At 32.8% G+C, this 16,049-nt stretch overlaps 1 protein-coding gene across 2 annotated transcripts in view; it reads left to right on the top strand.

Annotated features, from left to right (window-relative positions):
• Positions 1–16,049, top strand: part of LOC145284721 (uncharacterized) — a 251,056-nt gene that overhangs the window by 84,571 nt on the left and 150,436 nt on the right. For both annotated transcript variants that reach the window (XM_080133643.1, XM_080133642.1), the window contains exons 2-3: positions 5,727–5,789; positions 7,070–7,198. In XM_080133643.1, the coding sequence (XP_079989769.1) occupies positions 5,727–5,789; positions 7,070–7,198 (192 nt within the window). The remainder of the gene's footprint in view (positions 1–5,726; positions 5,790–7,069; positions 7,199–16,049) is intronic.

Below are 16,049 nucleotides of genomic sequence, written 5' to 3'. Positions count from 1 at the left end.
TGATTGATTTTTAACAGTGGGTGTCCGAAGAAATTTTTTCAAAATTTTCCATACTCGTCATGTTGAAGTTTTTACACAACAAAAAAATGATTGGTCAAAAGAATTTTGGACGCCTGAATCTATTAAAAGTAAATTCTTAAGAGATACGTGGTACGACCATTTACAAATCGGGGAGGGGGGGGGGGTAATTACAAAATCTTACCGAAAACGCGGTTTTATGATAACATTTTTATCACTTTATTAGCTTAAAACTCTTAAAATATATAAAGTACATTATTATTTATTAATTCATTTGAAAGTATATTTATTTTCAAACAAAACGGTGGTGTTTTGAGGACTTTAGGTGTTTTGGTTTTTAAAATATGACGATTTTAACGGAACCCTCTTGAAATCCCGAATTATCCAAAGCATTTTATCGTCCGTGTGTATTGCTAATTTATATATGCTCATCTACCTTGAAATACAAATATAATTTGTCCCATAACCACCAATGTATCTCGGAAAATGTGATCTCAATATAATTAATCTAATTTGAATTAAAAGAAACATAATTAATTTATTTTAAAGGTAAGAAATTTACCTAGAACAAGCTGAAATTAAGCTCAAATTACACTCAACATCACTAAAGAATTATAAATACAGCAGTAATGATATGGAAATTGATATATAATAATAACTACTAATAAAAACACAAAAAAAAAAATAGTTTACTGCCCAAGCGAGTGCTAGTTTGGGGGATGGATGCAAGAAAAATGGGAGAGAAGCAGTAAGCACACACGATGGGAACTAAAGAGGCAAAATTATACAAGCTTAAAAACGTGGTACTCTTGCATAATTTGACCTGAATTCTCGTGAATTCCCATCAAGCATGGATCCGACAAGACCGGCAATCATCGGTTTAAGCATTCTAACAGGCACAGACTAATTAAAAAAACAAACAAACCGAAAAAAAATACAAATGCAAATAATCAAAAATAGCAAAAACCTACATTTTAAAGGACTGAAAATGTTTATTTTATTTTAGTATTTATTCATTTAAAATTTTTTTTTTTTTTTTTTTTTTTTTGCAAAATATTTAAAGTTTTTCCAAGAAAAAATTTTTTTAACCATAAAATTGTTTGGTGTAAGTACAATTTTTTTTTTTTTTTTTTTTTTTTTTTCAAGAAAACTTTTTCCGGTTGTCCATTTGTACATCTCCAGGAGAAACCATCCTTAACACACAATCTTTTTTTTTTAAGTAAACATTTGTGTTTACAATTGTTGCACCTCATTTTTTGGGACAGCAATTTCTTTTCCTGACAATGAGATTGTCTGCACCGGTGTTTTCATTTCTTTTTCTAACATGCATAGGTTTATTGGTAAATGTGTAGTTTAGCGGCGGAAATTATTTGATAGACAAAAAATTATAAAAACTATTTATTTTTATATAAAACATTATTAGGCCTTACAGCTGAAATAAAGCCCCCCCCCCCCAATATTTTATCATTTTTATTAGATTAAATGTATGACAATCGAAGCCGCTGTATTGCTTTTAAAATTTGGCCTTTCTATGGTTTTACAGATTGGCCTTTTTTTTACATTCTTTCAGGAACTGTTTTTGGCTGTAATGTTTTTTTTATATATATATATATAGAGAGCATAAAAGGCCAAATTTGGTCTAAAAAGGCCAATCTGTCACACCTTAAAAAGGTCAAATTTTAAAAGCAATACAGCAGCTTCGATTGTCATACATTTAGTCTAATAAAAAATGATGAAAAAATAATTAAATTTTTTCTGGTTTCATTTCAGCCTTTAGGTCTAATAATGTTTAGTTTTATAAATTTTTGTTTGTCAAATAATTTACGCCACTAAACTACACATTTACCAATTTATTTCCTTGCCTGTCATTTTTCTGTTTGGCGAGTTTGAAAATATTTGTCAGCTTTTGTTGGGTGGGGGTTTAGTTGCTTTCTTCCAATTCGAATGTCGTCTGCTTCCATTTGGATAGCGTTTTTTCATTCGCTAATCAAACGGCCAGAAAATGAATTACAAAAAGAAATAAAAAAAATAATCAGAAAATAACCATCCCCTCTTTAATATCACCCTGAAAATTACTAAAAACATGACAGAAATAAATAAATAAAATAACACATTGAGTTAGCGTTTCAACATTTGAACAATGCTCGGCTGACACCGATGATTGCCGGTCTCGCCCGATCCATGCTTGACGGAAATTCATGAGAAATCAGGTCAAATTATGCAAGAGTACCAAAAACGTTGAATGAACTTACTAAAGGATTAATATTTAAGTCTTAATTATAACAGAAATAATGAATAAAAAAAAAAAAAAATTGTAATCAGATAGGCACAAGACAGCCTAGCCTACACACACACACACCTTTTCTTGCTTTGCATTTTACATTTTTTTATTTACTTTTTTTTTTTTTCTTTTTTTTTTTTTGTACACTCTGGGAGAGAGAAGTTAGGCTAAATCCGGTTGCAGAGTGAGCTTTCGAATGGATTCTGGTAACTGAACAAGCACTCTGCCACTTACCAATGGTGTCATATGATTTTTGATATTGTACCTCAAAAAAAAAAAAAATCATTGTATCTTGGAGTGTAAATATGGATACAATATATCCTCATATGTCAAAAAAAAATCTTATATCTTCAGATACAAACTCAGATATATATATAAAATAAAAATAAGATACCCGCCATCCTCTCCCCTTAAAAAAATTTTTATTTTTTATTTTATTGTTTTATTTATTTTTTTATTTTTCTATTTATTTTTTATTTATTTATTTTTTATTTTTTCCATTTAGTGTCTTTTAACAACTCTTGCTGACATTTTCTTAAGTAATAACCTGTACATTTCAGTTGACCTATTTTTTGCCCTATATTTTTTGCACCTTTTAACATCTTTTTGTCTGGGTCATTTTGACATGTGCTTTTTTATTTTATATTTAATTCTATCCCCATTTAATTTTTTTGTCTTTTTTCTCTTCGTCCCTGATCTTATTTACATTATGTCTCGGCAGTCGTGTGAAAAGCGTATCTTATTTTTCTTTTATTAATATTATTGGAATTTTTTCCCTTTTCCTTGTACATATTTGTGAATTATTCCATGGCCTTTAGCCTTTTGGATTATTTAGGATCATCTTCCAATTACGTAATTTCCTTAGATTTTACTTGTGCAAATGGAAATTCAATTAACTTTCTTGGATTTATATTTTTGGATTTTACTGTCATTGGATTATTTACCTTTCACCAGACTATCCATTCATGTGTAATCACCTTTTTCTTCACCATATTCCCTCTGCTTTACTTTGACTTACTTGCAGTTTTATCAAATACTTTTGTATGCAAAATCCGATCCCGCATTTTGCTAATTCCTACTCTCTGATGAGAAGGAATGTATTTCTTTGAAACTCCGCAGATTAAGGACTATCCACTTATCAAGTGTTCCTTTTTCAGATTAAATATGTTTTTAACTCTTTTTCAAAGTTTTTTTTAACATGTTTATTAACTGTTTGCTCTTATATATATATATATATATATATATACATACATACACACACTCAAATTTAAATCAATTAGAAAACTGGATTATTTCTTCTAAATGAATCATTAACAATTCCTTAGAAATGATGCTATAACATGTTTTGAAATCAAAACCCTAAATACCGCTATTTTGTTAGGAATTAAATATCCTTTTACATGCTTCAATAAATAATAGCCTTTGTGATATATTTGAAGACTTTAGAAAAGTAATAATAAAAATGTTAACACTATGAAATGGCCATTTTGCGTCGGATTTGGTTTTCATCCTCGCTTTGTTTAAAAGCTTGGTACCACTCCCTATGAGGAATTTAGTCATGAAATTTGGAAAACAATAAGAAAAACCTCAATTTCACTTATTTTGATTAAAATGTTTATTTCTCTTCCAGCGATTTAAAAAAATTTTTTTATTTATTTTTTTTTTATATTAACCACTTTTCAACAAAAGTAAACAATTTGACTTGATCGCTTAGTTATAAGTAGCTCAATTATTATAATTTTATATAGATATATTATTATTGTAGCAGCAGCCACTGTTGGCTGAATACTATTTAATCAGTGACAGTTTTGTGAGCTTTGTTTACAGATTTATTTTGAAGAAAAATTAATACAATTTGTGATTGTTTTATAAAATAAGATTTCCTTTCAAAAATATTGGTTTTCAAATTACTAGAGTAGCTCATGCTGGTTATGTGTGCACTTTAATGTATACAGCTAAACTCTTCAGAAATCTAATTGAAGGTCACTAATTAATGTTTGCTAAGTGACACATCTGTCACTGATTGCAAAATTTACGAAATGACCACGCCTATTTTTAGCAAAGTACGAACACCTACCAGCACTGTATCTCTGAAATCGTTGAGCATAGATGGTTATGTGACCAATCAAAATGTCCGGAATTTCCACATTAGGGGGTGGGGGGCAATAATACATTATGATGTTCTAAAACCAATGGCTTTCAAGATATTTGCAACTAATTTCAACATTGTACATCGCACACTGTACTGCATCCTGATCTGTATTATATTACTTATGTACATTAGCCATAATTTTTTAGTTTAATTTCGTAGATTTCGACACTTTGTGCTCTTACTACAACCACAAAACACCACACATTTTAAGTTCTTTGCTCTGCAAGTGCATGTTTTTGTAATCCTACATGACATTGGGCATTTACATGGTGGTGGGTCATCTGATCTGCATGGTACAGGCAGTATCACAGGAGTTATGCAGAGTTCTGTTGTTTCATATCCAAACTTGAGCGGATCTAGTTTAATTATTACAGGGTTTGGAGCTTCTAACCACAATATGAACTGTAGATATGTTCGTTTTATGTGTTCTTGTAGTGTGGAAGTGCAACACTGTGTTAGTGTTGCTGGTGTTTGGGAATATAAATTTCAAAACTCCCTAGGCAATAGCCGGATTATTCATGTCTAAACTAAATCTAGGTCTGAATGACAAGCCCACCTCCTAAAAGTGCCTCCCTTGAACATGTACTATTAATCTTAAATGTGAGTGACAAGCCCCCCCCCCCCCAAAAAAAAAAGAAATCTCCTTTAACCTTGCAATTAACCCTAACTCTGAATGGCACCCACTTTACAATATAGTTTCTTCCATAACCCTACCACTAACCTGAGGTAAAAATGGCAAGTCCCCTTCCCTCATACAAACCATCCTAAATCGTCTAAAAAAAACATATATTAATTTTTAAGACAGACCTAGTATTAGATTTCAGTTTCTTGTACATAAAATGCATTATGATTCAACTTTTGAGTTCTAACTTTTTTTTTTTTACTAGATCCATGGAATTTTTATGGTATTGCAGTATATTTATTTGCATTTACTGGAGATTACTTTGAAAACCATTAATTTCTGGATATTTTTAGCAATCAGATTACTTGCACAAAAGTACACTTATCTAGCAAATTTCATTGCTTTGTCTTGTGCTTTAATAAAGATATAACATTTTTATTGAAAAAGTAGTATAAAATATGTAGCACACGCATATTGTCTTAAAGAGGGGAAAAATATCCTAACATTTAAAGCACAAAAAGAGTCATAACTTCCTTAAAAATTCCTAGATCATTACGCTCTTTCTATGCATGCCATTATTGAGATATTTTAATTTCAATTTTTTCAAGTGTATTGCTAATTAAAGATTAGTAACTTTTTATTTCCAATTTCAGGTTGAATTGGAGCAACTAAACAAGGCTTCTGAAGAAATCAATACATTGGAATTAGAATTAGATGTATGTTTTTTTTTTTGTTTCCTTTTTAGAATTTCTTTTAATCTTTTTGTTGAATTTCCTTTTATTACGTAATTAGTACTTACATCTTACATCATGAGAATTTGACACAAAATACATAAATATGACAAAATATTTTTTAGCAAAAAACTAAAAATTTCCTGTATTTTTATAATTGTCTTTTTATATTATATTTCTAAGAGTTTTGCTTTTGACTTGTTGAATTTTTGGTGTTTTATTTCAAATTATTTTAAATTTAAAGCTTGACTGAAACAAGAAAAAATACAAATCTTGTTTATATTTGTCTAAACTTTAATATTTATTCAGATATTGGCTAATGGTTTTAGATCTTAAGATATGTGTTTATGATGGCATTATTTTTAGATACCTGTGCATCTTCCTTTTTAGGGCAGGTGTGTTTTCCTTTTTTTTTTTCTTTTTTTTTTTTTTTGTAAGGGCAAGGGTTATTTAAATGTTTTAGATTTTGAATGAAACTGTTCATTAGAATTTGTTGCAATATCAAATACTTCAAACAAAATTCTATTTTAATAAATTTTCTATTTATTTTTCTCTTATTTTGATACTCAGAGAAATTTCATCAATGGGTGTCACTTTTTTTTTTTTTTTATCTTACACTAATTTTAAAAGGGACATTCCATGCCAAAATCATCCAGTAAAAGATCGAAATTTCACGACTCCCCTCAGAATTTTTTATCCTTTTGACCCCTGTAAAATATACATAAGTTATGATGAACTGTCAAATTTCACACCCAGCAGTCAGTAGGAACTCTGTTTTTGAGCCCAGCCAAAATAAGGCCAAGAGGCCAAAAAAGGACTGTCGTGACGGGACTACCCATCGTTACAAAATTGTAAATTTTGGAATCCGTATTTAGCTTAGAAAATTGCACCTATGAGGGGTTTTTGACCAAGGAATCCGAAAATCGGCCTTAGAAAGCCAGGGAAGTTCATCCTGTGGGACTTTTTTGCCCATTTATATGCTGAGACAGCTTCCACGGGAACCCCCAAAAAGACATAACTTTGGGGGTCAAGGAAAGACAATTCTATGGGTCAGAGGTGATATCTGTTTAAATATTTAGGAAGCCAAAAGATAGAACTTTCAGAATATATATATATAGGTTTATACTTGGTATTATTTTATTCCTTCACATGGAAATTTTAGGCCAAAAGTTTTCTCTTTGTATTTAGACAAGATGCTGGCATTATTCAGGTTTTTGTTAAATATTGTTCATTATTTTTTATTTTTTGTGGGGTTGATCTTCAAGGATGCTCGTGCTGCCTTTCGTCAAGAACTATCTGAATCTACCCAAAAACTTAATGGTGTAGGCAAAAAGTTGGGTGCTTGTATTGATAAGGCTCGACCCTACTATGATGCTCGAATGAGAGCAAAAGAGGTAAGATGATAATCTACTTTTTGCCCTTTTATTAAGTCTTTTGTTCTATTTTTGGAATGATAATGATCAATTTCTTTTATAAAATTTAAAACTTTTTATAAAATCATGAAACTCTTTGTATTTCTTGTTTTTTTAAATTTTTTTCATTGAACACTAAAAGAATTTAAATTTTTAATCGAACATTGTACAAAAAAAATTTAAAGAGAATGTTTAGAGGATTTTATTTATCTATTTTTATTTTCTAAAAATTTTCATGAATTTGAATTATTTGGGAAGTTTTATTACTTGTTGATTTTTGTTTTTAATGAGAGCAATTTTTTCTTAGCAGTTAAATAACATTTTTAGTTTTATTAATGTAAAAGGAAGTAATCTAAACAAGGTGAGTTTTCATATTTTGGCTGAAACATTTCTCATTAAATCCCAAACTAATTGTCTATATTTTATCATTTGGGAAATACTTTTGCTTTTATTAAATAGCAATCCCAAATTGATTCTTCTTCTTCATACCAGAAAACTTTGTAGATATAAATATGTAGTGCTGCAAGGTATAAAAAGATTTCAATTTATCTTTGTATCTCAATTACTATGCGAGTTATGACCAATGTTACTTGGACATTGCATTTTTGTATGATACTGAATACAAGACCAACATAAAGCAGTATATAATTGAATATAAACACTTCAAATATATGAAAAATCTTTATAAATATAATGCCATAGTCCATTTAAAGAAAGATAATATAAATAGAATCATATAAATGATAAATGTTGGTGATAATCATATGCCATCACAAAAGTTGTACAGAACCAATACAAAAGAGTAATTTTGACTATTCATCTAAGTTCGATTTTAGCAGCTAACACATTGAAATTGAGTCATTAGATCATTAAGATTAAGCTATTTTTTTCATGAGTACATCCATAAAAAGCTTATGTAAATATAGCCCAAAGCTGGTCAGAAAAATGGTTCAAATGTACACTTTACTAAATGGTTTATAAAAAACTTATCCATCAGTGATCCAAGTTTAAAACTCTTATCTAATTTTTTGGACGAGGAATTCAGAACAAAGTTGAATTCTAATATTGGAAGATTTTGTGGAGTGATCCAACTTTTCACATGTAAAAAAAAAACAAAAAAAACAAGGGAATCTGTGATAAACAGAAGCGGTCAACCACCTCAGCAAAAATAACCTGCTCAGTGACATGCAATATGGTCTCTGTTCTGTGAGATTTAGAGCTGATATGCTAAACCACAGGATTAGTGAATCTCTCGACAGGGGCTTTGTTTCTAGAACAATAACTCTTAACATATCAAGGGTTGATGTGCCATTACCTTACCTTACCTTAACATATCAAAGGCTTTTGGTAGTATGCCATAAAGGTCTACTTCACAAAATTGCCAGCTATGAAATAGTTGAAAATGTTTTCTAAATTATTAAATCCTTTCTCTCTAATAGGATTGTAAGAGTAGTCATTGATGGGCAGCATCATCATCAGGATGGGCCCCTTGCCCGAACCAATGTGACTCTTCCGCTCCAGAGTTTCCTGTCTTCCATCAGCTGCCTCAGATCTTCAGGTACACAGTTGGCGTTGTGTGCTATCTACTGGATGTGGATGTACGTGGATCTAGGTCCTCCTTTGCTTGTGCGTCCCTAGTCCATAGCAGTACATCACTCACTAATTTATGCTTGCTTCTCAGACAGTGACCAGCAAATCATAGGCGACTCTCCCTGATGGTATTAGATATGGCAAGTAGGTTGCCATAAAGTTGCTGCTTTATGGGATGATTTTGCCAAGATATATTTAATCCTGTTCATAGCATACGGGTGTATGTGCCGTCTAGTTTTCTTTCCAATCTTTTGGGAAGTGTCCAGGCTGTAGTACCGTATATAAGGACAGACTCTATCACTGCCTTGAAGAACTGCCTTTTCAGTTTGTCAGTTAGCCTTGAAGTCCATACTGAACGTAGCCCATTCAATGCAGCCCATGCTTTTGAGATGTGAATATCAATATCTCTCTCTGTGGAAACTGTTGCTGCCCAGATACGTAAACTCCATAACTTCTTTCAGTATTGTTCCAACCGGAGCCCTGATGTCTCCTTTCACATTGAAAGTCCTAAACTTTGTTTTATCCGTATTTATGTGGAGACAATGTCATTTGCAGACTTTTCTAGCTTGCGTAACAGTGTTTGTGCATCAGAAGTATTATTCGTGAACAAAGCAATATCATCTGCGTAATCTGCATCAGTTATGTGTGCTGATTGATGATGTCCGTTTCTAGATTAATTTAAAATGAAGCCTAGCGTGTTATGTATATCAACAGAGGTGCGAAGACAGACAATGAAAAGAAAAGGGCCAAGAGTATTTCCTTGTAGAACCCCGGTGCTTATGTAAAAAAAATTTAGTGTCCCCATCTGGCGACCTGACCATTGCTCAAGTGTGCTTGTATAGCATCGTGATAGCATTAATGACTTCGTTTGGAATGCCATATGCTTTTAATATGCTGGCCATTTTTCCTCTGTGTACAGTCTAACACTTTGGAGAAATCTACAAAGAACATGACTGCCTCAATGTTTTTGGCTTTGACTACTTCGATTAGTCTCCTGACAGTAAGTATTTGACTGATAGTAGGACGATTCTTTCTAAATCCATTTTGGTTCTTCCTGAGCACTTCTTCGATCTTTGGTTGGATATGGTTGAGAAGCATGGCATTGTAGATTTTTGCTACAATGCCATTGATGGGCAGAAATTAGAAACTTATAGTATTAATGCTGGCGTCCCTTAAGGTTCTATCCTGGGTTCAACTCTTCTTGATCTGCATCAATGATCTTCCAAATCACATTTTTAGATCATTCGTAGATATTTATGCTGATGACACCTCAGTCTATGGCAACACTTCAAAGGCAAACAATGATTAAGATCTTTCTGATTCTCTCACTTCTGATCTTGAGAACATGGTGCAATGGGGGGGAAAAGGTGGTTGGTTAATTTTAATGCATCTAAAAGCAAGCTTCTCTCCTTTCATCATAACCGCTTGCCCCCCCCCCCTCCATCACACTCCAATTAAAATTAATGGCTATCATCTTGGGGATACTTCATGTCTTGACAAGCTTCTGGTACTGACCTTCATTCCTGATCTGAAATGGAACGTATACATCAAATCTGTTGCCAAGATAGCTGAAAAAATGATTGGGTCACTCTACTGCTTCAGTATGGTATCTCATTGCTGATTCTGTTTAATAGCCAGATGTACCCTAAATACTGTTGCCACGTCTGGGCAGGAGTTGCTCGGCACAGCCTATCCAGCCTTGATAGTTCAAAATCAGCTTCCAAACTTAGTAGTTGATGCCCTTTTCTCTTCCCTACAATCTTTTTCCCACAGAAGAGGCCTTGCTAGACTGCCTCTACTGTATCGTTATTTTCCTGGCAAGTGCTCGATTGAACTCCAATCTATGGTTCCCTCTTGCCAAACTTTCACAAAAACACTCGACTAGTTACAACCATTATATCTGATGCAACTAGATCAGGCTCTTTAAAGATGGCTTCCTGACTCAAATTCATGTATATTAACACCTTTTTCTACTAAATCATGTTCTGCAAAGCCTAAAATAAAAACAAGTCCCCCTCCCTCTTTCTTTTTCCCCTCCCACTTCCCCATTGGCTTCCTGACTTAAAACACACCAACCAAGAACATTATAAATCCTTTTCCTTCGCGGAGCTAAATCATGTTCTGCAGGGCTGGGAATAAAAATAACAAAATCCATGACAAGTCTTTACATTTATCTCTACGTTACTCTACAAAATCAGTAAATTGGAACCCATAAATAAATATAGAAAAATTGAAATAACTTGAAGTATAAAACCTTTTTTAATTTTTTTTTTTTCTCTCTCTCTTCTCGCCCTGTCAGAATAAGCCGACTGCCTCCTTACAGAGAGTAAAAATCCCTCAATGGGGCAACCAGTTAGCCGTGGGTTACCTGTAATGCTTTAGGACATGGTCCTGGTGATTGAGCTAACCTAGATTTGGGTGCATAGAAGTTTAGGTTACTGCAACACATCACTTCAGCTCTTACTTTGGCTAGACGGGTGGTCAGAGAGGCCTGATCTGATCAATCAGCCAGTCATGCCAAGCCCTAGCACTTCCACTCAAAATGCCAATAACAAAGAACAAAACTCAAAGGTACTCCAGCATCTTTTTACCTCACTACTAAAAATAGGCAAACCCAGTAAGTGCTAGGAGGTGGTGGTAAGGATCAATCAATTGGAAGGACCCAAACTCAACACTTCATCTGAGCATTTTCTATTTTCATGTGTTCATTATGTCCTCAAAAATATATGTATTTTTGAGGACATAATGAACACATGAAAATAGAAAATGCTTGAGAACTCCTTACCAAAAGAGTATTTCCTCCACGTACCCCCAATATGGTCAAGACGAATGGGTTTCTCTCTTACTGTCCCAATTTTGGACTCCGAGGGGGGGGGGGTAAGGAGTGTGGTTGATGAAAAATAAACCCCAAAATACATGGCTAAAAAAAACAAATGCTTCCCCATCAAAACTCTTAAAAGAAACCATTCTAGTGACTCTGACCTCTCTAGCTCATATGATGAAAAAAGATCCCAAACTAGGAAAACCGTACCATCTATATGCAAAGAGAACCTAAGATTCCTAGTTATTGAGTTCACAGAAAAAAGATTGGAGACTTTATCACCTTTTCTAATAGAAAAGATATTAACAAAAAGCAAACCAAAAACAATTTAAAAAGAACAAAAAAAAAAAAAACTGAAACCTACTAGTAAAAGTAACTAACTATAAAGATGTCCAATTTCTACTTAAAATAAAGAATTTCCATGAGTATAAGTGCAAAATCTAAACACTTCAAAGAAAGACTAAACACTTCAAAAGGAGTGGTTCAAAGCTAACAACAACAGTGAAAGAATTAAAAACTGAATTGGAAAAACAAGGAGTGGTCAGCCACATCCGTATCAACATAAAGACACAATAAAATAACTAAAAATCCATATATATATTAACTAATAATACCTGGCTACTTAGATGTAAAAGTAGACGAAGGTGTTTCAACTGCCAAAAATATGGACATAAAGAAGTCTGTAAAGGAAAAAGAATATGTTGAAAATGCGGAAATAGAGCCAGACCACATAAATGAGGTGAAATGCACTTTCTCTAAAATATGTAAAACACATAAAAAAGAAATAATGGAAATAAAGTACAAAAAAATATAACTTTCCCAAAAGTCAGAATTATAGTTGATACGTACTTGAAAGACAACATGTGTTGAGACAACAAAGACAACTAAACCATGTCAACATAATGAAATACATGATCAACATAGTGAAATACATGATCAACATAGTGAAATACATGATCAACATAGTGAAATACATGATCAACATAATGAAATACATGATCAACATAATGAAATACATGATCAACATAATGAAATACATGATCAACATAATGAAATACATGATCAACATAATGAAATACATGATCAACATAATGAAATACATGATCAACATAATGAAATACATGATCAACATAATGAAATACATGATCAACATAATGAAATACATGATCAACATAATGAAATACATGATCAACATAATGAAATACATGATCAACATAGTGAAATACATGATCAACATAGTGAAATACATGATCAACATAGTGAAATACATGATCAACATAGTGAAATACATGATCAACATAATGAAATACATGATCAACATAATGAAATACATGATCAACATAATGAAATACATGATCAACATAATGAAATACATGATCAACATAATGAAATACATGATCAACATAGTGAAATACATGATCAATATAAGGAACTAATTACATTAAACATTAAAGAATGGCCAGAATTTCAAAATAACCTAACAGTAAAATACTCAAATCTGGAAAACAAAACAATAGAAATGACAAATCCAAACAAAGAAAATAAGATTTCATCTACAACAGAAACATTTTAAAAAAATACCACAGAAACCAACAAAACAACTACCAGAAATTAATAAAAACATAAGCAATGATAAAACAGCAAATAAAGAACGTTCCAGAAAAGAAGAAAACCAAACAATAGACACTCAAAATAGATTCCAAATTCTAGAAAAAATTGAAACCGAAAACACTTTGGATAAAAAAAAAAGAAAACAAACACAAATAATCAAGATGAAAAAAAATGAACAAGAAGCTAACATCCCAAGCAAGACCAGATAAAAAAAAAAAAACTAAGCAGAACACTTCATCAAAGACACAAACTTTGGCAAAAGACAAATCCTCTACCTCTAAAGAAATGAAAATCGAGGAAAATGAAATACCCTCCTGGATAGATATATAAAAAACTACAAATCATTTAATGGAATTGTTGGGGAATAAGATCTAATTATAACAAACTTTTTATACTCATTTAATTCTTCAACCCAGCCATTGTGTGCTTGCAAGAAAGCTTCCGGCAAAACAATAGCAATTTAAAAACACCAAACTATGAACAATGCAACTATTTCCATAACACAGGTTTTTGTGCTAATGGAAACACCTGAATTCTTGTAAGGAATGACATATCTCAAAGCAATTTCTTTGTCAAAACAAATCTCCAAGCAATTATAATTTGAGGCACATTACACAAAACAATCACAATCTGCTCAATATATCCCCCCCCCCCCCCCCATGAACCAATAAATGAAAATGAAGTAGAAAATTTAATAAAACAACTACCTTCACCGTTTATCCTTTTAGGAAACTTTAACTGCCACAGTATGCTATGGGGATGTAAAGTCACAAACTCAAAAGGAAATAGAATTGAACAACTAATTCACAAAAATGACTTATACCTCCTCAGTCAAAAAAAATCCCACATATCCAACAAACTGATCAACTAGTGCTATTGATCTTACTATGTGGGATCCATCTAGCTTCTTAGATTATACATGAAGCACCTACAAAGAATCATGTGGAAGTGATCACTACCCTATTATAATAAAATACAATAACTCCATCCAAAACCACATACCCAGATGGAACACAATGCCAATTGGGCTAAATTCAAAGAACTCTATTCACTACAATTAACAGATCATCAAATTCAAACAATGGAAGAAGTCACCAAAGTATTCATGAAAATAGCCAAAAAAATGCATACCCCCAAAATTCTCCTGGAAAAATAAAACGAGCAATAGTAATACTGATATCCAAATTGGGGAAAGATACATCAAACCCAGAAAACTACAGACCAATAGCTCTCAGAACCTGTCTATGCAAAACATTTTGAAAAAATAATCAACTACCATCTCGTATGGTATTTAGATAACAAAATAATTTCCAAAACTCAATATGGATACAAAAAAAAAAATCGATTATGTATAGACCACATCACTAATCTCAAATTACATCAAGTTTTCATTAATATTTTTATATTTTTTTCCACAGGAATCACCACGTATTAAGGCCTGGGGGCCACTTGAGGATAAGGGTTAATGCGTATACATTGGTCAATGTGATTATGGCTTAATAAACATAAGTAGTGGGAATTTTGTAAATTGGATTACTTAGGAGGACGGTTCATAAAAAACTTGTTTACATTGAACTTGTGAAGACAATCAGATTGTAGTCAGCTGGAAAACAAGCAATCGGAAGAGAGTTCCACAGGGGGGACTGTTCTAAGAGAAAAGCTTTGTTCATGGAATCTCTCGATGCCATATTAGTGGGTAATTGTTACGGCTTTACCTTATGTGCTACAAAAAAAAAAAAAATTTCTTTGTTTCTTTTTCTCTCTTAGTTTCCCTCCTGTCCTGCTCTAAGCAAGTCTGTTGACCTAGTCCACAAATCCCAAAACTTCATGACAAGTTTCAAGAAAAAATACACGATTAAACCTGGATCTCCAACTTCCAACGTAGACCCCCCACTACCAATGTTCTCCAACATCAGGGGTCTACATTCTAACCATCCAGAGGTTGAATCCCAATTACAGGAGACTAAACCAGACCTATTATTTCTAAGTGAAACTGGCATTGGACAGACTATTTCCCTACATGAGTTTGTAATCAAAGGATACTTTAACTTAACTTTCAAATCTGACCCCCAAGATCGCCATGGGCATGGAATATGTGCTATATTAAAGATGGCTTCCCATGTAGTAGGGACATCTCCGGAGAAGATCCTGACTTACTCTATATGTGCTTCCGGATTGCACTTGCTCACACTACTGCGTTTATATTTCCTCTCTATCGCCCCCCCCCCCCAAAGCAGAGTTACTATCTTTAAAAGTATATCTGAGAAAATTGACCACATCCTATCTGCTTTTATTTTTTTTTTTTCACCACTTATCAAGGCCCGGAGGCCACTCGAGGATAAGGGTTATTGCTTGTACAGTAATCAATGGGATAATATCGTAGTAATCACTAGTAATGGAGATCTGATAAAGTGTCTTACTTAAGGGGGTGGCTCAACAGGAATTTGTTTATGTTGGATTTAAAGACATCCAAGTTGTAGTCAGGTGGGAAACAGGCAAACGGAAGAGAGTTCCACAGTCGTGTACTTCTAAGAAAGAAGCCCTGCTCATGGAATCTACGTTTTGATTTAGGCACAGATATAGAGTGGAAAAAATTACTAACAGTGGTTTCAGCTAGACGGGTGTTTTTCGTGAAAGATTGGCAAGGGAGGACCAGAGATTGGAGGTCAGACGAGCGCTTCCCATGGAAATAACAATAAAACGACAGGCTTGCAACGTCTCTTCTGTGGGAGAGAGGTTGCAGGGAAGAGAAATATGGCAGCAGTACTCCATCCTTGGACGTACTTGGCTTTTATATAGAGAATTGCATCA

The sequence above is a fragment of the Euprymna scolopes genome, chromosome 9, assembly GCF_053919585.1.
Source record: "Euprymna scolopes isolate OS-2025 chromosome 9, ASM5391958v1, whole genome shotgun sequence".
NCBI classification, from domain to species: domain Eukaryota; kingdom Metazoa; phylum Mollusca; class Cephalopoda; order Sepiida; family Sepiolidae; genus Euprymna; species Euprymna scolopes.
This window is presented reverse-complemented; position numbering and strand designations above follow the sequence as displayed.